Source organism: Lathamus discolor, chromosome 4 (genome assembly GCF_037157495.1).
Source record: "Lathamus discolor isolate bLatDis1 chromosome 4, bLatDis1.hap1, whole genome shotgun sequence".
Classification (NCBI taxonomy): Eukaryota; Metazoa; Chordata; class Aves; order Psittaciformes; family Psittacidae; genus Lathamus; species Lathamus discolor.
This window is the reverse complement of record NC_088887.1, coordinates 38,456,116-38,480,848: the sequence shown is the minus strand read 5'-3', so window position 1 is coordinate 38,480,848 and position 24,733 is coordinate 38,456,116. Positions and strand designations below refer to the sequence as shown.

General features: G+C 39.3%; 1 protein-coding gene across 1 annotated transcript in view; it reads right to left on the bottom strand.

Annotated features, from left to right (window-relative positions):
* Positions 1-1,948: 1,948 nt before the first annotated feature.
* The window catches only part of MED14 (mediator complex subunit 14), a 38,344-nt gene continuing 15,559 nt past the window's right edge, over positions 1,949-24,733 (bottom strand). The window contains exons 10-31 of the mRNA XM_065677133.1: positions 23,337-23,448; positions 22,586-22,711; positions 21,658-21,736; positions 19,922-20,081; positions 19,326-19,520; positions 18,614-18,748; positions 18,145-18,221; positions 15,242-15,402; positions 14,825-14,971; positions 14,649-14,740; positions 13,350-13,502; positions 12,857-13,126; positions 11,712-11,867; positions 11,044-11,155; positions 10,282-10,413; positions 9,140-9,322; positions 8,257-8,492; positions 7,593-7,772; positions 7,286-7,393; positions 6,718-6,843; positions 5,926-6,115; positions 1,949-2,542 (exon numbers count right to left, since the gene is read on the bottom strand). Coding sequence (XP_065533205.1) covers positions 2,469-2,542; positions 5,926-6,115; positions 6,718-6,843; positions 7,286-7,393; positions 7,593-7,772; positions 8,257-8,492; positions 9,140-9,322; positions 10,282-10,413; positions 11,044-11,155; positions 11,712-11,867; positions 12,857-13,126; positions 13,350-13,502; positions 14,649-14,740; positions 14,825-14,971; positions 15,242-15,402; positions 18,145-18,221; positions 18,614-18,748; positions 19,326-19,520; positions 19,922-20,081; positions 21,658-21,736; positions 22,586-22,711; positions 23,337-23,448 — 3,204 coding nt within the window. The 3' untranslated portion in view covers positions 1,949-2,468. The remainder of the gene's footprint in view (positions 2,543-5,925; positions 6,116-6,717; positions 6,844-7,285; positions 7,394-7,592; positions 7,773-8,256; positions 8,493-9,139; positions 9,323-10,281; positions 10,414-11,043; positions 11,156-11,711; positions 11,868-12,856; positions 13,127-13,349; positions 13,503-14,648; positions 14,741-14,824; positions 14,972-15,241; positions 15,403-18,144; positions 18,222-18,613; positions 18,749-19,325; positions 19,521-19,921; positions 20,082-21,657; positions 21,737-22,585; positions 22,712-23,336; positions 23,449-24,733) is intronic.

Sequence of the window (24,733 nt, the reverse complement as noted above, 5' to 3'; positions counted from 1 at the left end):
AGTTGGAGAAAAGGAGGCTGAGGGGCAACCTCATTGCTCTCTACAGCTCCCTGAGGAGGGTACATGAGAGATGGAGGTGCTGAGCTCTTCTTGTTATCCAGTGACAAGATGCATGGGAATGGTTCAAAAAGCTGCACCAGCGGAGGTTTAGACTGAAGCATTCCTTCACTAACAGCGTGGTCAAACACTGGAACAGGCTTCCTAGAGAGGTCCTCGATGCCCCAAGCCCATCAGTGTTTAAGAAGCACTTGCACAATGCCCTTAACTTTCAGTCAGCCCTGAACTGGTCAGGCGGTTGGACTAGATGATTGTTGTAGACCACTTCCAACTGAAACATCGTAGACTAGTCTAGTCTAAGCTAGTCTAGTCTACCTTAAAGAGCAAGGTAGGAGCTCACACACAGAGCAGCATCAGAGATGCCACCACCAGCTCTCAGCCCTGAGCCAAGCTGGCTCCATCCCCACTTTGTGGGATCGACACCACACAGGTGTGTGTCAAAAGCACAGCAGGGCCTACGCTGGCCTGCAGCCCCCCAGCTGCCCCCTCCGTCTCTCACTCTGCTGCAAAATCAGCTTCAAAGGATGGGAGTGCTTTTCTCTGTCTCTTTCAATGCAGTATGCATCATTCCCCTGCTGTCATCTGGGGGAGCTTTTTGAGAGTTGTGTTCCCATTTGACACTGGCTAACATCGCTATGCCAGATCTGTGAATCAGTTCAGAACTGCTATATTACTCTGTGTAATTAAATGTTTCTTGTCCCACAGGCAGGTTTATCAGAAACAATCTGCAAGTACCAGAGGATGTAGAGTCACTGTAGCTCAGCTCATATCAGCTCTCGATGTTAAAACATCAGTTTAGTTGTGAAATGGTAGAAATAAAGAATCTTTCCAACTGAGTAGCAGCAGTTAAAGATCAAATACTTAAAAGAATGCTAGAGTTTTCTCTCCAGTGGATAAGTTTTGTATACCAGAAGCAGAAACTGCATAACCACCTGTTAGATACACATGGGTCAGAGAAGCAGTGATACAGTACCAATACCCAAACTCACAGGTTCAAGACTGAAATCTGCAGTGGACACCAAAAAATTCTTTCTAATGGCAAGAGCTTTGAAAGACGTTCATTCATTCACAAGAAAGGAAGGACTGCAACAGCTGTACTGGCAATGGGCAGCCTTAATGCCAGCAAGGCAAGCTAAGATACATCCACCAAAAGGCTTTTAGAATTAATTTAAAGCATCCTTCAGCTGAGCAGGGACCTGACAGAGCCCTGCAAAGGGAGTGAGGCAGCACAACAGAAAGCTACTCTCGCAGGAAATCAGGAAACCAACCTGAACACAACAAAAAAGTGGAGAATACTGATCCATGAGGACAAATGGTTAAATGACCAAGTAATTCCTACGGATGGAGATTTTACTCAGTTACAAGAGCCTTCATTCATCCCTGACAAAGTCCTCTACATACACCCAATTCAAAAAGTTATATGTGAGGCTGTTTCTTCTCAGGATCAGCTTTTCTTGGATCAGCCTCTATTTCACAGTATACAGTTCAAGCCTCTACCTTACCTGCCTTTACAATAAAACAAATATGAATCTATACAGAGGTGTCTACAGCTACAAACTCTGTGACAGATGAAAGAAGGTCCTTTCTTCCACTAACCTTTCCTTTTGGGACAGAATGCATGTAACTCCTTATGACTGCAAGAAACAAAGCACTGTTTTAAGTAATTACTGGTTATTTATACAACCAGGAAAATGAACAAACTCTGCGTCCTATGACTTGGATTCAAATCAAAGCCACAGAATAAATAAATAAGGTTTTGTTTTGTGTTTTTTTTTCAAGTTAGCAGCACGTGTGTTCGGAAACACCTACAGAGATAGCTAGGTAATTGTGAATACAGAAGGTCTGGCCAGTAGCTACAGTAGAGAGGAATAAAGTTTAAGATTATACAACATCCAGTTTAAGATTTTTTAATCCAGTTTATTAAATATTGCTTTTTGGGGACATGTTTACAACAAGCCCAAATAAATTGTTTAAGGATTCAAAGCAGTCATATTAAAATACAGCTTCAATATAAAGTTTGTCACAGTTTTACAGTATTCAAAAATGACAGACCTGCCTTAAAAAAAGACTATTACACCAAAACATAAGAAAAAACAGAAAAACAAACAAGTTTGGCATTTTCATAATCTTTATAGTATAAAACAGAATATTAAATCTATTACCAGCAAGCTGATACTTCAATCTATCACCTAGTCTGAAGTGTCTCCCGTGAAAACACACTATACAACAGCACTATACAAAAGTCGTGGTGATACTCATTTGATGAAAGTGCATCCCTGAAAGTTTGCCAGTTTCTTATAGTTAGCTCTTAAAAAAAATAAAAATAAAACGTCCTCTTTTAACTGAAGGCTTTATTTTTTATTTTTTATTATTTTTTGCGGTTTTGTCTCTCAGCCTTCTTTTAAAAGTGTCTACGGACGCCCACCAGGGGGCAGCGTAAGATTAACCATCAAATCACGAACGGCCGCAAATATTGTGCATTCACCTGGAACAGGGAAAAGAAACAGGTTAGCATCACTCCACACACAGGCCTTCACCCCAACAAGCAGGATCTGTAATGATTTTAAGGGAAGTAGCTTCGGCTTTCCCAGCAGGACAGCTCTTGTTGGTCACGAAATTGCAAGAAGCTTTTAACTTTTAATTACTTTTGAATGTCAGATTGAGTCTATACTGGGATTTATCGCATGTGGCACTGCAATCTGTATTTTTCTGCATGCTATTAATTAAAAGCACTACATCTTCTAAAGAAAAAGAAACACTTTTCCAAGTCCTATTTGTATTGATTAAGAGCAGAAAGTAAACATTTCAAATGACTCAAGTCTGAAACAGCTGGAAGATGTTTTCTGTCCTAAGCCTAGTTTTGGAAACATTTCTAATTCCAAGACTGGGCAAAAGTCAGAAGACTGTTTCTTTCAACCAGATTATTCTGGCTCTACCCTTGACATCCAAATACAAAATAAAATACAAATGGACTTTTGTTTCCAACAGCTGAGATCCAATACAGAGAGGAAAACCCAGCCACAGCTGTCTCAAGTTTTGAATACCAGTATTTTTTTTGACAAAAACACACATTCTGAAATAGCTTAAAAAAGTTAAAACCAATAGAATCAAGACGGTTTAATTAGAACAACAAAAGGTGAAGCATTAGACAGGTGTTACTTTCATCTACTGTTTCCTGGTAAGAGAATACAGTTAATAGCTTCTATCATACCCTGGTCACTGTGGGCTGAGTTTTTCTTGCACATATCAAGAAACAGCAATGAGAAGACATTGAATTTTACTGCTGAAGGAGCAACAGTGTAAGCAAAGAGATAGGAGTAGAAAATGTTGGGATGCATTTATTCTAACTGCCAAACTAGGGATTCCCAAGATAATTTTGGACAAGTCATTATCATAGCCAAGCTACACATCTGGGCTAAATACCATCCACTGCATCACTGAAAATCAGACAATGAAAAATGCTTAGTCATGAAGTGCTTTAAGAAACATCACAAGACCCTTGGAGCTCCCCTCTAAAGGGTCACCTTCAGCATCTGCAGGGACTTTCCTTACCAGACTGATGCCCACTACATAACGCAGCTTGTAGACTTACAGCTCAAGTTTAACCCTATTATTTCAGAGCATTGATTCCATCTCAGTTCATATCATTATTTTCCCCAAATAAAATATTTTTTCCCATGGAGGCATAGGTAAAGTGATCTCAGAAAGCCAGTGCACTCACAATGAGTCAATGTTTTACTGATAAACACAGCAGAATGTGTTTGCCCACAGATCTGAAAAGAAAACTCTTCCAGAAGAACTTACTTTTCAGGCACTACCATTTTATTAAGAGGAAAATTAAGCTGAATACAAAATACTTTCTCACAAAGAGAGAAAGGTAAAAAGGATACAGCCAAAATGAGGCAACACTGATTACGGGTTACAATGAAAGTGCCAGTAATATACGTGCATGATGGGAAGCCCTGGTCCTTTCTGACTCAAACAGTGCGAAGTTCACTTAACCAAGCAAAATGCAATGAGTGCAACAGAAGAGCTAACACAGGTAGGAAAATCCTGGGTACAGCACAATAGCATCAGAAGAGAAAGGATACACATCTGGGATCTCCCATGTACAGAAGTCTCCCAACTATCTACATTCATCTGCTGTCTCCAATCCTCTTTCGATGGCAAAGAAAAGAAGGTATCTTGTTCTCTTTTAGCAGATACAATAATACAAGTTTTGACAGTAAGAACACAGGAAAACACATTTCAAGTGTCCTCAGGGAAGATACTCTTTTGGCTGGGTGGTGGTGTTGGAAATAAACAAATAAATAAATAAATAAAATCCATACAGACTAGTTCTTTCTTTTAGAAGTCAGAGGAATGACTACTAGAAAAGTCCTGTTCTTTGCCTGCATAAGGTCCTACTTGTGGCCACAAGCTCTTTAGATATGCTTTTCTTTCCCTCTCTGTTCTCTGCTCCCTGTACCACAATCCCAAACTACTTCAAAACGTGTGACAAACAAAAATTGTCTGTCCTGATCTCTATAACAATCATCAGACGACATCTCACTAGGGTTACTCCAGAGCAGCTTTGGCAATTACTCCCTATGCTGCAGCATTTTGTGGAGGGTTTACCTTAAAACAGAACTTAGTGCAATAACAAACAGCAAAACCAGTATCTACCCTTCGCCACGCTAGGGGAACTCAGCGGGGAAGCACCTTCCAAATGAAACACCTGAAGTTAACTTATCTTGACACAAAAGTGCTACAAAAACAACAGCTCTGTACCACATACAGAACTCCTACAGGTAAGCTCACATGTTCTCAAGTCTACTTTCTCTCCTATTTACCCACACTACTACTATATGTTAAACAGAAAATGTGTGTTAATTTAAATCTTTTCACAATTTTAAGAAATGTATGCATATCCACACCAACTTGAGATGAACATTGCTCATGTTCTACCAATCAAAATAAGCCATCAAGCATAGTTAAAATTACTGCATAACAACGAGATGAATAATTATACAGAAGTAGAATTCAACCTCTGGATTCACAACTTCAACCTGTTCACTGGGTTATTGGAAAAAGGCTTTGTTCTTCAGCATGTAACTACAGCAGAACTGAAAGTTATAGTTCTTATGAGCCATCTGTGTATTAACAGACCCCAAGCCACTGCTTACAGACAACATGCTGCCCAAAGAACCTGTTACTGTTGTTCAATGTTTCAGATACTACAAAAAAACTCAACAAAAAAAACCCGAAAAGCATGACAAACAAGAGGGAAATCAAAGCACAACATTGCTCACAGTGCACTACCTAGGGGCCAATGACATTCAACAACCTATTTAGCTCAAACACTTCACAGCACGTTTGGTGGACAAAACTGTATGGACCTCTGTTAGTGCACACACTGACAAAGGCATATACAATCGCTCCAGTTACTTTTTAATCATTCACAGCACATGGACAAGTTCCAATAACTTCTTTAACATCCCTTTATATTCTACTGTTAAGCTCAGTAACTTAAGAATTAGCCATGAAAACTAATACTTGACCATAGCATATTTCTTGTGACTCATTCTGGGCCCATTTGTTAAAAAGTGTGAGTCCTGCTGTGCAGCAAGAGCTGGGCCAACAAGAGATGCATTTATCACTCAGGCAGAACAGCAAAATTCAGCCTACATCATCAGTGTAACCTTCTGATGTGTTGCCAGCACTTGCTATTAAGTTACATATTGCCTGTCACATCAGGAGTTTATAATCACTAAAGAAATATGATAGAAACCAAGAAGAATTCAGACTTAAGAGAGGTTTAGTTTGACACTGGAGATTTGTCACAGATGTCTGGGTGAAGAGAATGTATCTACTGGACATGTACAGTACCTGCTCGTGGCGAATTCAGTTCAGCAAACCTCTTTAGAATATTGCTAACCATCATTGGAGCAGCAACAGAAGAGTTCTGCTGCCTGGGAATGTCAGCCTGTTGCGTTGTACCCGAAGCCATATCATAAATAATTGGGACAATAATACTAACAGCTTCCTGTGGGACTGTTGTTTTCTGTGTTAGCTGGAGCTGTGGGAAAGAATCAAAAAGTGTGTTAAACCGAATGACCACATACTCCAGTGCAGCTTCTGATACAGTTAAACACTCTAGGCCTACAGACAGCATGTACTCCCACCCCCTCAGTTTTCAGACATCGATTCTGTAACAGGAAAGTTATCAACCAGGTGTAGGCTATTTTCTTTTCAAAAGTACCCTACAGTGAGCACTGCCTCAGAGATGACACTGAGGTAGACCTGTTCTAAACATCTCGTTCCTCCTATCTTTTCGATCGCTGCAAATCTGTGCATCACTTAATCCATGTGGTTAGAGCCTCCAAGAAGAAAAACATATCCAGCAATTGAACGTTTGAAGGTACCCGCAGCCCAGAGGGAACTGAAGTTTATATACTGTCAACATCTCTCCAAGAACACAAAACATGAAGAGTTGTTGTGCTTTTATAGGAGGGAGAATAGGAATACTAACTGAACCCAAATAAGAGACGCTTCCAAATGGCAAACCAGTTTTAGCTATTAACAGTTGTCAGATATAGCATGCTTATGTTTGGCTACTAACCCATGATGATTTCAAAGACACACAGCCCACAGAATTTTAAAACAGATAGCTCTACTTACAAAAAACAACATTTTGGATTTCAGCACAACAGCAGGTGTTCCTGGAGGCGCAATTGGCGGTGCACTGGGAGGAATTGTTAAACAAAACTGCACATTCCATTTCAGCTGACTTGCCTGATCAGGGAACTGTTAAGAAACAGCAGCACAGAGAAAGACCAGCAAAGGTCTCACATCAGTGACATACATGGCGATGAACTAGGGGAGTGTTAGAAAGTAGAATGTGTCTCTCCAGCTAAACTTGCAGATGCTGCCAGGTTTCAGAATGACTCAGAAAGAACTGAGCATAGGGTAAACAAGAATACAATCAGAAAGATTCCAGCCAGCTTATGTATGTGCCTATTATACAGTCATGTGCCTGAGGTTTCTCAAAATCATCAGTTTAAAGGAGAAATTCTGAGTTTCCAGGAAGGCTAGTAGTGAAATTGAAACTTCTTTATTAACACCAAATAACATATATATATATATAAATTTAGAGTAATGTATGTGTTTATAGAGAAAGATAACAGCACCTTTTATTTTAAAATATATTAACCAAAGCTGGGTGAACTAAACAGAGGAGTTAACTTACCAGCTCAAGTTTCATTATGTGTACGCAGTCCCTGAGGATATGCGTTGGAGCCCCTAGTAATTTTGTGAAGGCTATTAAGGTGTTTGCTTTAAAAGGTGGTCCTGCAACCTAAAGAAAGACACTATTTAGTACTGCCTATTCAGATAATAGCTGTATCATTTAATATGGTAACCAGCATGCACAGCTGTTCATTTTATATTCTGCAGGCCTTACACAGGTCAATGAAAGTCAACAGTACCACTCACAATGGCACCAGAGATTAAACGTAATGCACATAAATAGAAACAGTTATGATTTGAGTACATACCCTTGTTTCAAAGAACTTCTCTAAAACTTGTAACTCCTCCGATTTCCACTGTCCTGTGTTTTCAGGTGTTACTTTCAGTTGCAAGGTTTGGTTGGTTTTGGGATTGAGAGCAACCCTGCACTTCAGTGCCTCCGTCTTAAACATAATTACACCTGGTTCATTGGAGTTTATTAACTGTAGCTGCATGAAAGGAAGCATCACATTTTATCAGTCATTCGTAAATAGCATGTCCATGCACAAATTCATGTCCAAGACTGTAGTGATCAATCTGCCCTCTTTACAAACAGGTGATAGTTGTATACAGGTAAAATTGCCTTGAGAACAAAGCTTATGCAAGTTTTGGCTTCTTTTTCTGTCACTGAATCAATGCCAAAGAAGTGAGGATGTGCACACTGTCTGCCCCAAATCCTAAAGCAACATTCATGACTGAGTAGTTCAGTTACAGTCAACCAGTAGCTAATTTCACTGACACTACTGCTAAGTAATGGCATCTACAGTAAATCTGTGGCTGCTCTAGTTAACTCCCAATGGACATACAGCAAATACTTATTATATATGAAGCATTTCAGTTTCTGCCCGATCTGAAAGACAAAGAGTACAGAAGCCTGAAGAACAGTTGTGAAATCATACTCACAGGTCAATATTAAAACAACCTAAATCATACCGTTTCCTGTTGTATGATCCTCTGAAGATGCCTCCTCATAATAACTGATCCAAGGAATCGCTCAAGAGGGGAGCAAAGATAGCTGCCAGCTAGTCCCGGTACAAGCCCAGGGGTAGGAGAGGGCAATAGCAGAATATTCAAGGCACTGTGGGTGAGGATTGTAGGTATGGACGCAGCCCAAGAGCGCTGAGGTAGTTTACGAGGTGGAGGCATGCTGGTTGGCATTGCTTGGGAACCTATTGACAAGGAAAAAGTACTTGTAGTAAGGAAGTATTTAAGTTGTAGCATAAGATACGTGTTAATTTTATTTGTCATCACTATAAAAGTAATGAGTTCTCTGGGCCAAAGCTTAATCCTTCATATGTAAGAATTTGGCTGCCTAGTGATATCCAACAGATAGATAAAGAATTAGCGTTTCGACCCTCCACCCATGCACAGAATCTCAGTAACATAAAAATCCTACTCCCTTTTCCTCTTTCTGCAAAGCGCCAGCAGATAGCAGGCTTGTACAACAAACTCAATGAGATGCAAAGATGGCTAAATCAGTTGTGCAAAAGCAGCATAACTATGATGTGAAAAGTCAGTATGTGGGTAAGCAAATAAGCTTATCATTGTTTCTATTCCAAAGAATTTTCTCTCAGTCACAGAGCTCAGTAGTTTAAGACTTATTTCTGAGGTGCATAAAGAGGTATCAATCCTGCTGTATGACTTATTTAATTTTCCAGTTTGAACTAGGACAGAATAAAAGCTTCATTTCATTAGATATTTTACTGCACAAGGCAGTAAGGGCCATTAGGCTGATGCACAAAACTATCAAAAAGAACAGAACTAGAAACGTTAAACATTAGTGTTTCACAGTCTTAACACTAATAAAAAAGCTTACTTGTTCCAGCTCGTGGGGAATGAGAGGCATCTGGGACAGGCGAATGAAGGGAAGGGTTGGCTGGTGACATTCCAGGCATCCGTGCTGCTGGTGATGGACCAGAGACCTGAGGAGATCCTGGCCAGTTCCCTGCACGCTGACTGGGTGACATCATAGTGTATGGCGAGCTTGGGTCTATCGTACCTACAGATGTTACAAAACTGTTACTATTTTTTAACAAATTACAATGTTTTGTAATGTAGAAATCTAAAATAGGCTTTCCAAAATCTGTAAAGCATGGAATATAAAAAAAGTGATATAAAAACTCACAAGATACAGAGTCAAGGTTTTTCTGGTTGTATTTTGTAAAAAGTAAAATATAACTGAATGTTACAGCAAATGGGCCTGTTCAACATGTAACAGGTTCTAAACTAAAAAGAACTCTTGCTCCTTAGGCAAATGAAAGCCTCAGCTAGACCATTCCTTATCTGTTCAGTATCCTGCAGTCATCTCCTCAGAAGTAGCTTTGGTTTTGTACTCTGCTACACAGACTGATCAGAAAAAGCTTCTTAAACAGTCTGTTGTACATCTATCTCAGTTTCTTCATCTTGACAGTTAAACTGGTGTTCTAAAATTACAGCCTGAATTGTTCATTTATTGTGATCTATGGAATGGTTTCCAATGCACTGCAATTATAAAAAACAGTTGTTTTGGCAGCTTTCCAAAAAAACTTAAAAAAGGCAACAATCAAAAAGCGTGTTACTCACATACAGTCAAACCAGCAGGACTCTGACAATGTTTTCAAAAGGCAAGTGTTTGAATTTCTAACCTGTTCCAGCAACTTTTCCAGGAAACGTAAGCAGTGAAAACACATTAACTAATCTAACAAGAGACAACGCTGATTAAAAGCTGCAGCCATTGTTCTGCTACAAGACCACATGGAATTTCCCCACATTAGTAAAGCAGGGAAGAATGACTGATAGTCAATTTTTAAAACATTAGGAACATTTTAATGTGCCATGCAGACACTTTTGATTACTGCTAAGGCTTAAACCCACACAGCTACTTAAGCTAATTACAAAACCAAAGTCTGCTCTTAAAGACTTCAAGAAGCAAATCTGCTCCCTGTCACTAATATATACACCTGCCAGTAAAAAACTCACCATGTGGGCTGGCAAAGTTAGCTGTCTGTCCCATTGTGATTCCAAGAGAGGAAGGTGAAGGAGTTGGACCAAAGGATGCTGGTGATGGTGCTCTTAGAGCTCCACTAGGTGAGCTTGCAGCATGCAAATTTCCTAATCAAAGACATCATATAGCTCAAATTAGAACAGAAAAACGGGAAATGTGTAATTTTTTTCTATCAATTGCCACAGTTATCTCCTCTTTTTGGGAGAGAGCAAACATGATTCACAAGAATTTGTTTTGCACTCAAAGGCTTTAGTTTGTACATGCATAAGTGTTATATTGTCCAGACTGATTCACTACTCAAAGGAAACTTTCCAAGATATTTGGATTGAAGAATGGCATTTCCTCCTGCCCAGCCATGCCCCAAATCTAAGTATTTTCAGCTGTTGTGTGTAAGAGGTGGGAGCAGAAAGCTTTGGTGTTAAAAACCTTTTCTGGAGAAGCAGGCATTTAAAATTAACAGGTTTTGATCTGAGCAAGTTGTAACCTGTAAGAATGAAACAGTCCCAAATATTACACATTTAAAGATGACGGTTTCATGGATTTCTTTGTTTGCTTTAGCTTCAAATTTTAACTTTTGAAAACATGTATTGCAAGACTTTGCTATTTTTCCACAATATAGGGTACATTCTCTTGGCTAATTTGGAGCCAAACACAGCTCAAGTAACAAAAAAGGCATGCACAGAGCTGCGTTTACATTTCCAGCACCCGATTAGCATATAAACTCTCAGCTATCTTACCTGGTGACTGTGTGTGCATCATAGACGGAGATGGCGTTACCGTGTTGTGATAAGAGGTGGGAGGTGAAGTAAGAGGGTATGCTCCCGATGCTCCTGCCTGTTTTGCAAATGGCTGAAATTGTCAACACAGAACAAGAAGTTTTGATCATTTTGTACTACAACTAAAGTTAAGCACGTGAACAAAAATGCTAATGAGAGTTTGATCCCCACCTATGAATTCTTATAGCTCCATCAACATAGTAGCTTTATTCTCTATCCCACCTTGCTCAGTACTCTTTTTGCCAGTGAATTTTTGCAGTTTCTCCTCAAGACATAATACCTCTGCACCTCACTTCTTTCATCTGCCACCCCATAACAGCAAAGCCTCCTGACTTCCTCTCCCATTTTTTATTTTAAACAGTCATTTTCCCTCCCTCAGTCCTTTGCTTCTAAAGCAACAAGTCTCATGTGACCTTCCAAAGCTGCTGCTCATATGCTATCGGCTATTTACACTGGAATGAGAAATAGCAAAATAAATTAATACTTTTTGCCCCAAGGGGAATTCCACGGCAGAGCAGTTTTATAGCCTCCCTTTCTGTTTTTTACTGCTAATCTTTTTAGAACTTAAGTTCTTAGAAACCTGCAGTTGTGGAAGACAATAAACATTGCTTATTTTGCCTGGAGGGTACCTGTTGTTGTGGTTGCTGCAGTGGCTGCTGGGGTTGAAGCTGCGATATCAAAGAATCCATCATGTCTCCTCCAATAGGAGAAGGTGGGTTGTCGTCTTCATTTACAGATCGTCTTCGTGCATCCTGATTGCTGTCAACAAACATGTTCAGGAATGTCTGTGGAAAAATCACTTTTGTTAGCAATTCCCCATTTAAGTTTTATTACATAAATGAGCAAAGTATTTGATAGCTTTAATACTATCTTTATCAGCTACAGCATGTAAGAAACAGGCAGGTCTCTACAACTAACTACTAGGGGGCATTCATTATATGCAGTATGAATAGTCTGCAAAACAGTTCAGTTCATAAACAGAGCTTCTCAGTGGATACTTAAACTTAATTCCCTTTCTCTTTTAAAAAAGGGGCATCTTGCATCACCACCAACCAAGACACCTTGCTCATTAATATATCTCTAGTCATATACCAATATTTGTATTTTTTCCCGAAAAATAAGGAAAAGCTTACCCCAAAAAATAGCTGTTCCAGAACAACTCACCAGTATCCAGAACCTACTGAGCTTTAGTATCAGACCTACAACTGCCTTGTTTGGGTAAGAACATCCAGGGTGCCTCCTCCATAGTGTTCTGTTGTACCCAGAGGAACTTCCCCATCCTCCTGAAATATTTCCTCCTTTACTTTCCCAATTTCATTAATTTATGCTTTCCACCGGTACCTACAATCCCCCTCCTTTTCCCATTAACCTTCAATTTGGAATTCATGAAAAAGCTGTTTAAGATCAGCTACATGCAGTATCAGAGAATGAGTATTCAGTTGCAATTGTCAGAAAAAAAAATTAGCAAACTATCCTGTTTCACAATGGGTGCACTTTCCAATAGTCCTGTAAAACTAGCACTGTTACAAGCTGCCCCCAGTTCAGTATTCTGTCAATGGGCATTTTTTCAGGAGAAGCAAACCAGTAGTGTATTCAGAAGAAAAGCCACAGGCTCCCGCCACACAATGATAGAAGCTATTTTAAAAGAGAAGTTTCTGTCTAGGACTGCAGCTCTCCACAGAAAGAAGTTCCACAAAGCTCTTCACATCAGACCCATACTTCCTGTTGGAAGCTCACTTGCTTATAATATGCCAGAAAATACAGAAACAGTCACCTTTAATCCAGGCGCAGGGTAAAATCCTTCAACTATTTTGCTGTTGTCAAAGAGACTGTATGCCCCATCACGTATCGCCACAACACCACGGCTCCGGCAGTAGATGTCAATGCAGTACATATTCCTAAATGCCAGCCTGATATGTGTGGGTGACTGTGGCAGAATGGAGAAACACTGATAGGCAGTGTTGGTGCGTTGAGTCAGACCCAGCATGGGCACAGTTGGAAGTTTGTTGATGGCATTTAATGGAGCCTGAGTGTCAAACAAAACCTGAGAAAAAATAGATATTGAGAGATCAAGTAGCTTACTTTTGAGTAAAGGTCAGGGAAAATGGGGACATGGCAGGGTGGAATACAGTATTCTCCAAGCCACCTTCTGCAAATGAGATCCATAAACAATAAACACACACATGTAATTTCAAAGAGAACAGTTTAATCCGAATTCAGCTCTTAATTATATTGCACTTTGATTGAGACAAGTTTTAAAACCTTACCTGTAACAACTGCATCACATTTGGTGTTTTATTAAACATCTCCTGGAGCTGGTGCAGAATTGTGTTGTGACAGTTACTGCAACCTGAGTTTGGGCCAACGGTTCCCAGTGAAATGTGGAATTTCTGGAGTATGAAATTCCACTGAATGCTGATCTGCAATATTAAGAACATAAAATGGTCTTGGAAACTAGACCAACTATGAGGTTATAACAAGAAAGCTGGTCTGCTTTAAGTTTTTTCCTCCCATTTTTCATAAAACCTGAACAGATTCTTAATTTACCTTCCTCAAAAATTGCTGAAGTTATGAGGAAAAAAATAGTGCTGTTAGCTTTAACAATCTTTTAGCTAGCTGGATTGTTGGCAACCACAAAACTGGAGAACTATTTTAGCAAGTCAAACAGAAAGAAAAAAAGCCTTTTCTGCCAAAGGCAAGATACAGAAAGTTTGACAGATTCATGCTGCAGAGAACTGATTAATGAGCTGCTGGAGGTGGACAGGTTTTCTCAGTCATATCACACAAAAATCACAACTAGACATGCTAACATGTAAGGAAGTCACACGCAGAATCCACACTGCTACTCTAGTTACTTATTAACTGTACCAGTAAAATGCACACAGAAATACTCTTAAAAATTCAGCTTAGAATGTGAACAGAAAAACCTTCCAGGAAGCAAATTTCAGGTGCGTCAGCTACTTTGTATCAGTTGCACACAAAAATATATTCTTAGTCTAACACATGTGCACTTACTTCCTCCTCTACCTTGCATTCAATGCAAGGGTGTGAGCAAGTAGTCAGTGAATTTCAAAGTAATTAATAAGCTGTAAATTCAAATACTACAGAGTAAGCTAGAGTTCTAAACAAGGGAACAGCACCACTACAAAGAAGGATCTTCTCTTTTGAAAGCAAAATACTACATTCAAAAGTCCTTTCTTCTGAGGCAGAATTAGGCACTCAGCTTATATATATATCCATACATCCCACTACAGCAGTGACCAGCAGCAACACTTACCATAAGTTTATCAGAAAAAGGCTGCCACACCAGCTTTCATCAATTAGAAGCACACAACTGTCCTTCCCACAATTTAAAGCATCTTACACAAATCCTCAAAAATTCTGAACATGTAGTAACCTAGCAAATTAGCAAGCTGGCACCCTCTCCTGCTCTCTTCTACATTCATCAATAGTAACTTCACAATCACGTATTACAAAGACATATTTTGCAGCAGAGTTTTGAGAACTCTATCCCTACCCATTGTGTTTTCAAACATACATTTTAAGTGCACTTAAGAGTTACTTACTGAACTCCCCTTGGTAGTTCCATAACAAAGGATAAGTTTTCGGTAATTGTAGATACGAACTTCTGAAAACAGGTTTAAGTGGTTGGGTATGTCTTTGAAGAAAGGAGGCAAAAGACAGTGAGAAAACCACAGTAATCTGTAAAGACATAATTTTCATAAACAGGAGATTTCTGTACCTGGTAGGGACCGTGCAAACTCCAGGACACATTCATACAGCCGGGCGATACTGTTCCAGTCGTTAAGGAATGTCTCAACAACTTTACGACCTCCAACTGGTTCAGACAACTGGTTTTCATACGTCAGGTAAACATGACGGGTTGGTCCTGCAGTGTGAGGAGATGGTAAATACTGATTAAAGTAGTGGTTCCTAAACTGTGGTTTAGTCTATGAGTGAACTGCAGTAAGTGACCAAGAAGTATATTTAAATAATAAAAGCGCATCAACTCAGCAGTCAAAAGTTATTTTCAGGTACAATGTGGTTTATTAGAAATCTTAGGAGCAGACAGCTGCCCAGTAACTCCAAAACATTACTGGAATAGACAATGTAAACTACACAGAAGCAAAATATACCAGTTTTCCTGAATAAAACTTACCTTGCTCCCGAGATGAAGTGCTATTAAGTGGACAGTTTGCAAACACCAGCTCAGCCACCCACGTGCGATTATTTCTACCTTGTAATCGGAAAGTGCAATCAAGAAGAGATCGGTCGAGAGCCTTCTGTGTTTCCTCATTTACACCTTTACAGGGAGGAATTCTATTTATGATTAAAAAGAAAAAAAAAAAGGCAATTAGATACAGTACAGTTCCAAAATTAAAAATACTGCCTTCCAACATTTCCTGAAGGACTTCCAAGTCGGGACATGAGAGAATGAACAAATCAACAGCAAAGACGGCTAGACTGCATAGTGAGATATCCTATTCCTCTTCAAGGACTGTAATAAGTGCGTTAGAAAAGCACTCTGAGTGAAGACCAGTTTTTATACAGATCTCCTGAATTGCCCTTATCTCCTGGTGAAGTAAAAGCACAACAATATAAAGCTTTTAAACAGAGAAACAAGACAAAAAAGATGAAAAGTGCACCCTCAGCAAATTTGCCGATGACACCGAGCTGTGTGGTTCAACTGATACGCTGGAGGGAAGGAAGGAATGCCATCCAGAGGGACCTCGACATGCTTGTGAGGTGGGCTGATGCCAACCTTAGGAAGTTTAACCATGCCAAGTGCAAGGTCCTACACCTGGGTTGGAGCAACACCAGGCACAGCTACAGGTTGGGCAGAGAAGAGATTCAGAGCAGCCCTGCAGAGAAGGACTTGGGTGTGCTGGTCGATGAGAAACTTAACATGAGCTGGCTTCAGTGTGAACTTGCAGCCCAGAAAGCCAACTGCATCCTGGGCTGCATCAAAAGGTGTGTGACCAGCAGGTCAAAAGAAGTGATCCTGCCCCTCTGCTCTCGTGAGACCTCACCTGGAGTACTGTGTGCAGTTCTGGTGTCCTCAACATAAAAAGGACATGGAACTGTTGGAACAAGTCCAGAGGAGGGCCACGAGGATGATCAGGGGACTGGAGCACCTCCCGTATGAAGACAGGCTGAGAAAGTTGGGGCTGTTCAGGCTGGAGAAGAGAAGGCTGTGTGGAGACCTAATAGCAGCCTTCCAGTATCTGAAGGGGGCCTATAGGGATGCTGGGGAGGGACTCTTCATTAGGGACTGTAGTGACAGGACAAGGGGTAACGGGTTAAAACTTAAACAGGGGAAGTTTAGACTGGATATAAGAAAGAAGTTCTTCACTGTAAAGATGGTGAGGCACTGGAATGGGATGCTCAGGGAAGCTGTGAATGCTCCATCCCTGGTGGTATTCAAGGCTGGGCTGGACAGAGCCTTGGGTGACATGGTTTAGTGTGAGGTGTTCCTGCTCATGGCAGGCAGGTTGGAACTTGTTGATCTTTAAGTCCTTTCCAACCCTAACTACTCTATGACTCTATGATTCCAAAATAAGTAAGTTCTATGGCAACCTGAATTCATGAATGTTTGCCTTCTAGAACAAGCTTGCTCTAAGTGCAATGAATGACCTGGCAGTTACCTTAGTATCCACTAATTTATTCATATCCCAGCATGAGAATCAAGTTGACAGACCACATGAAGCTTAAAAACATCCCATACATTTTCAAGTTCCTTGAGAATCTATTCAGAAACTTCATATACCACCCCTAATTTCAGTTCACAATTCTCAGTACTACTCTGTTCATATGCAAAATTAAAAAGGTAGGGCCTGGTGCATTTAGAGACTGATGCCTTTATATCACTATACATTTCAACAGCACGAAAGAATTTAAGAAGGTTTTACTCTAGAAGTTGTCTTTGAAGCTAATTTTATTTTTTTATATGTTTTAAACTGATATAGTCTGTTTTACTTCATAACACAATCCAAAGTTTAAGTGGTGAGTCTTGACGCAGGCTCACAGAAGTGTGAAAAACTGGCTGGGCTGCAAGGTCCACTGCACTGTGGTCAATAGTTGCAGATGCAATTAGTGGCTGGCTGTGGCTAGCATTCCTCAGGGTTAGCAGAAGACAATACTTAACTATTTCAATAACCTACACAATGCAAAAGAATAGCAAATTTGTAGATGATGCAAACTGAAGGGATCACTTAACATGCTGAAGTACAAGGCTTCCATTCAAAGAGACCTCAAATGGGTGGAAGTAAAAATTAACAGGGACCTCATGAAGTTCAACAAAAATAATGCAAAGTCCTGCACTTGGTCCCAAATAACCTTGAGCGATAGCGGTGTGGGGACTGACTGGCTGGGCAGCAGCTCTGCAGAAAAGGAACTTGGGGCCCTGGCATACGGACTGAACAGGAGTCTGCAGCATGCCGTTGCAGCCACAACAGACCAATACATCCTGGGCTGTATTAGCCAGGCAATCAAGTGACTAACTCTCCTCTAGTAAGCATTTGAGATTGCTGTGCCCAGGGAGGGCACAAACACCCTTGAAGATTGGAAAACACAGCTGATCCTGCTATGAGCAGAAAGTTGGTCCAGATGATGTATTTTCTGGGATTCCTTGAATTTTCATTGGCAGCATCACATACTGGCAATTGTCAAATAACATACAGAGTATGTAGGCCTCTGATCTGATCTAAAATTGCAATTACATGTTAAAGAATCATCACCGTATCTTCCTTAGCACTGCCTTGATTTTAGGACTGAGGACTGTCAAACTATTTTCAGACCTTCCCAGTTTAAGCTAATGAAGGAAAAGAAATTATAGTTAGCTCTGTGTCTACTCTTATTTTCTTTTCTCCAACACTGCTTCATATGAGAGTGCAAGACACACAATTAAAAAAGACCCACAAAACAAAACCCCCCCAAACCAACAAAAAATCCTAAACCAAAATCCTGCCTCATTTTTTTTAGTGTTACTCTCCAAACAATCCTTTCCTTCTCTCAAGCATATGTACAGTAATAAAATGCACACGCAGGAGCATATCCTCTTACTTTAGTAAACGTATTGCATGGCTGAAGCCATCTCCTTCTACTTGTACTCCCTGGTGAGGAATGTCCATATTAGATAACTAGGAATGAACAAGAAAAATGTTATCCCAAGCAAAAAGTCAAACAAATTAACTTCTCAAGGATTCCCCTACCACCACCACCACCACCAAGAGTGCCAGATGTTTCACATCTTCAAGCATTGGAAATCCAAAAGAGAGTCTATGCAAATCCGGTATAAAACTCCCAACCCCTCCCACGACTGTCTTTCATTCTCATTTTCCCTTTTCTCTAAGTTTTTCAAGCTTTTTATGTCACTTGGTATTAGAGAACTAGCTCTAACAAGACCAGAGGAACAAGGCTCAGCTGGCGGGGGAACTCCAAAGTGAACAAGTTTGCTGAACAGTGGCATTTACACAAGAGAATCAGGACCAGTAGAGAGGAAGAAGGAAACAAGGTATCTTTTAACACATACCTCCATACGTAGACCTATAAATGGCATATTTGTATCACACATGGCTACAATATGAGCTAGCACTTTATTGAAGGCACACATTTCTCCCGACCGTTTTGGCTTCTTAGGTTCTATGGAACATGGATCACCAGATAGCTAGAATTAAAATAAAGACAAAGGTACTTGCACATTTAGAAAATATACCAGAGAATAATCTCACTCATCCAAGTTTTAAATTAATCACACCCTTAACACAGTCTACTGAAAGGATCTGGTACTTCAGGATAGAAACAATTCAGTTGAAGTAATTTAAAAATTACCTCCTTCCTTAAAACAGTATTTACATATCACTAACCCATGTCAGGCTGACCCCAGAAGTAACACTTATCAGCCCCTGCAAGTCTTTTGAAGACTACACCTACATGGCACAAAGCATATGACACAGATACCAGCACTCTGTGTATGCAAGCTACTCTTGCTACCACTGCATAGTGCTCTGCCTTGGTTCTTTACAACAGTGGACAAGGTCAGGCGTGAATTAAAAGACAATTGTTTCAAAATAGTTTCCCAACATCTCCCTAGGGAAGCAGCCCAGAGAACCAAGCTGTAATATAAGCAGGATGTAAGCCACACAAACTTTTGAAACACCACTACTAAAGCTGGTATTGATGCTCAGAACGTGCGTTTAGCTTTCATGCTCTACAACTAGCTCAATGGCTTTTGAACCACATACCTTGCGCTTGACACCACTTTTCATTTGTTTCCCACTTTTTGTGTCTAGTACCAACTCTTCAATGTTTGGCTTGAACTGCTGTAGTAAAAGTGCAGTAGCAGGGCTGTCATCTCCTTCAGCATAGCTCACAGAGAGAAAATAGTACTTGTACTCTAGTTCAGTGGGGTTGCCAGGAACATCAAACATCTCTACAACCTATATTAAAACAAAACAACAAATACAAAAGACCCTCAAGCTGAGAATATGTCTACATCAGTTCCTATCCTCTCCCTGTCAAAGAAAAGACAAGTCTTTTTCAACATATTAGTACTGTGGCTAGGAAAGGGATCCAAGAAGAGAAAGATGATAAACTTTCAGGAAATATAGAGAGAATGGCTGCTGAGAAGGTTGCTGAGTAATCAAACTTTATGCCCCCTCCTCTCTATAAGCCTGACTCCTTAATAAACCCACTGAATGAGAGAAGGGAGGGAGAGAGGAGAGTTGAGGATTACATTGGTGACTTGGTTCCTAATGATAGAGTTAACAGCGCAACAGACAAACTGTCTGACATATCCATGACTGGGAGCAAAAGACAGAAGCATTTTTCAGCTACTTACAATGTAGTACTGCGGAAGGCGAGTGAGTTTGATAAACAATTTGTGTTTGGAAAGGTTTCCCACTGGATGGCTAGCATAATTAGCTAGTTGAAGAGTTTCATTGCTCACTGTAGGCAGATGCTTTATAGACTGTTTGCAACGTTGCTGTCCAAGCCAGAACCTTGCATTGAAAGAAAGGCATTAGTACCCTGAGGCTGTTTTAAATTATTCTAGTATACTGCTGTTTAGAGCATTAGTGTCAAATTAAGTCAGTCATATCCTAAGTCAACATCTGTCATTGCTGCACAAGTTATACACAGAAAAAAATCACACAGATGATTTGTGAGAAGAGTTTGTATTTTTGTATTATTATGTCCATATCTTGTCTTCAGTTTGAGTAAAAGACAGCTGTTGATATAAGAAGAAAAGCCCTGAAATTTTTTGCTGAAAGAATACATAAATTTGTATACACTACAATATGTAATTGCAACATAGAAAACAAAGAGACAAATTAAAACCCATGCAGATTACAGTTATTTTACAATTGGAGATCTTCAATTATTTTTTGGTATGGAAAGGAAAATCTTTGCTCCCATACGCTGGTAAGCAATACAGTAAAAAGTAACTAAAGCTGGATGTCACTTTGCATTATGTTATCAGCAAACTCATTCACCTGAGTAAGTTTAGACATGAAGAATCACATGCAAGACACCAAATTATTCTAATGTTTGGCACTAAACTTTGTTCTATTCTAATGGATTTTGGGTATAATGAAAGGCCAGAAAGTCTAGCTAAACCTGAAAGGCACACAGAAATGTGTGGCTTGGTTTTTCAGTTAACCTTCCACTGAAGACACCAGTGGAAAGTGTGGGTGCTGAGCATCCCTCCATCATGACACACCACGTTTATTCTTGTAGACACGTTATAGCTGTCCTAAAAGACATTTCATGGATCTGTCTAGCTTCCTCAAAAACTGCAGCACTACCCAAGCAATTATCTCAAGTACATAATTTATAACAAAGGGAGGTTGATTAGTTTCTCCAGGGTGCCAGCACTTCATGCGTCATCAGGCTTCTTTTAGAAGCAAAATTCTTCAAATAGAGGTTTCACCCTGCAATTAACTCAGAGTACTGGGAATTTCCAAAATGACGGAGCAGGTGGAACTTAAGTTTTCATGCAGATGCAAATTGTATTTGTATTACTTGCTACAACCTCTTTTGGGAGCCAAATGTATCTTGTGCTTAAATCTCAGGGCTGTATAGAAGGAAGATAAGAGCTTTAAACCAGCAAGGGCTGAAGTATTAGCAGATAAACAGATATTATTTAAATCATCCTAGGCCACTTTCTGTTTTTTCCACTATATAGTGAGAAGGGAGACGTTATTGCTGAGAAACAAGCAGTTCAGTGGTAGAAACAGGGTGGAATAAAGGAGATAGAAAATAAACATGAACACAAATTGAGATCCTCAAAAAACAAGTCATCTGCTACTGACTTAAAGTGAAAAGACTTCATGCAGAGTATGTGCATACCAATGCATGAGGCTATGCGTAAGGGGGCTAAAGGAGGGCTATGGAATCAACTCCAAGCAAAACCAGAATTTCCACCACCCACTTAGAAGACATGGAAAAGTTGCTTAGAACAGTGAGAAAGTATATGCCCTATTGTGTAAAACGCAAATCCATGGAAGTGTGATAATCCAAAATACAAATATGGTAGCTCATTTTATGAAAACGAAGTGAATCATTCAAGTCACTTACTTGAGCTGCTGGAGACAAGGAATGATACGTTTCATATCATCATTAACAGACTTCTCTATGTCATCGAGTGTCAGTTGATCTGCAAGAACATAAGGTAAGTGAATGGTCTTAACATCTGCAGGTAAAAAAATTCTGACTTTTTAAATGTGTCTTATCTAATTTAACAATTAATCATAGAATCATAGAACAGCCCAGGCTGGAAGGGTCCTTGAAAGATCATCTGGTCCAACCTTTCATGGGAAAGCAAGCCTAGATGAGAGATTATCTAACACCTTGAGAATCTCTAGTGATGGGAACTCCACACATCCCTGGGGAGGCTGTTCCAGTGAATGATTGTTTTCATTGTAAAAAATTTTTATATTGAGATGAAACCTCTCCTGGTGCAACTTGTAATTGTTGCCTCTTCTCTATGTGGCTCATTGTGAAGAGAGAGATTAATACAAAACAAATGACCCATAACACTTGTAAAACCACAGCAGTATGTTATTAGGCAAATAAACTGAAAGAACTCACTTTCCTTCTTTTTTTAAGTAATATGAAACCTGAAGTTAAGACTTCAACAGTTAAGATGTGTAAGGTCACATAATACAATCCTTAATCAGGCACATATAAAATGACTGCATTCATTAACAGCACAACCCAGGAATCCCAAGTCATAAAGAATATGCATTGCAATGATGCCTAACAATATTTAGCCTGTTGTTCTCGTAAATCATACCTAACTGAACCAGGACTCTTCAGCATAAAGATTCACTTCTCGGTTCCTTAAACTCAAATAGCTAGATGATGACTCCAATGGGATGTTCATTTGCATTATCGTTATTTACTTACAGAAATTTGCAGATTAACAGAATTGTTCACACAAAATTACTTCAGAATGAAAGATTTTTGTGAGATATTAAATACATCCTGCTTTGCACCTACTTACCAACACCATACAGCATTAGTTGAAACATTCCGGAGTGGAGATCAACAAATACATGCAGGCACTCTGATCGACCACAAGGTTCCAAAATTGGAATTACAAGAGTTGGAAGAGCCGTCTCAATGAATGCTAAACAAAAATTTACGTCAATAAGGTTACACAAGATTCAAGCTCATATTAAAAATTAGTCCATTATAATCATAAAACCAGTTTGTTTTTATGGAAGCAATCTTCACTTGCACATTATTACACTGTTAGCACAAATAATAGAAGAATTTCTCTGTGAAAACAGTGCTAGTATCAAACCAACAACGGACAGACAAAATTTGAAGGTCATTAATCCTTTAATATCTTTTAACTCTTTGAGTTAAAAGATACTAAAGATGTAAGATCAATTCAAATCCCAACAGTTCAAACAACAGCTTAAGCGAAGTCTCATCCAAAGCTAGCTAAAGACAGTGCATGATTTGCTTTCAGTTCTGAACACGTACAAGTTTTACAGTAGACAACTTTTAACCCTTCGACTCAGACTGTAATGCTCTATCAGGTTCATCTGTTATATCGCATTTAGAGGTATAATTATTTTACAGTTATCAATACAGAATAATTTAAAGCTGTCCTGTTAATTCTGAACACATCTCCCTTTAAATTAAAAACATGAAAAAATTCTGAAAACAAACAGTAAGAAAAAAGGAAACCACTCCTAGGCACAAATAGAAATACACTTGAAACAACTTCAGTAGAAAGCACATACAGTTGTCATTAATATTGTAGCTCTTAAGAATGGCTTTCAGCTCCTGGAGTTTTTGATGAGATCTTGCATGGACACTGTCTATTAGGAGTTTTTCTATTGATAGGTGGTCAATCTGTAAAAAAGGAGTGCACTTGAGCAAGCTCAAATTTGATGTGTAGATTTTATGCACTAGCATGCTGGAACAAAGCTACTCCAGAATCACTTCAGAAAGAATTTGCTTAGAACTGTGGTGAACCAAGTGAACTACTAGCTTGAATATTTGGATCAGTATAAAAATATAACAAACTAACGTAAGATTGTGTCTGTGCAGCAGGCAGTGGGAGGGTTTTTTACAGTAGACTAGAAGAAAATGCAAAGGACAAGACATTTAACTATGCTATTACCACTGCATGTGTAGACATACTTGTTCTGGATTAAGGCTGGAGTATTTTCCTACTTAGCATGCATCTGTTTATTCACTTATAAGATAAGGAAAAAGAACCAAGCAACCACACATCCCCAAAACAACACTCTATTAGAATATGGTTGCCTCTACACAAACAAATATGTAGCTGTAACATGAAATACAACACACTAGTCTTAGTCCTGCTAACAAGGTAACGATGCAGCAAAGATGCAGCAGCAGCCACTACTAAACCCAGGAGTATCTAAAGGCTTGCATCTCGAGGTTGTTGCACTGTCAGTGCTGAAGCTTATGCCACCACTTATATTCACCGTAGCTTACTTGTGCACCTTAAATTAAAGCATTTGCATTTAAATCCATTCACATGACAGTCATATTATTTACACATTTTGAATAGACAAAGCTACAGATTACTGCAAAACACTTTTTTAGTTAATATCACATTGCTTTGGAAACTTTTTAAGGTGAATTAAACTTGAATTTTATTCTAGCATGAGATAAATGCAGAAGAGGATTACACCGCAACAGAATCATACAGAATTTCAGTACATGCTTTTGCATACAGCAGAATGATCTTGCCCTAAAGATTAGCTTTCCAAAACAAAGCCCTAAAAATTAAGTGTTTATACACCCACAAGAGCATTTCAACTCAGCAGCTGCTATGAGTGAAATCTTCCTCACTATCAACTACAGGTTCTATAGCTATACCCAATTTTCAGTAGGTTAATGTATAATAACCTCCTGACATAAACACATTTATTCGTGCCACTGTTTTATATAGTACTTACCTAAATAGAAACAGTGTGCTATCTACATCATCACAGCTGAGATATTTCAAACACTAGAACAGAAGTGTAAATACCATAACTGATAATTTTTTTAATCTCAGAGTAAATAGTTATAAAGGGAGTCAGCATTAATTTTGACAAATCTCAAATTTACAATAGCCTCATATCTTAAATTACAGACTGTAGGCCTGATTTAGTGACTTAGA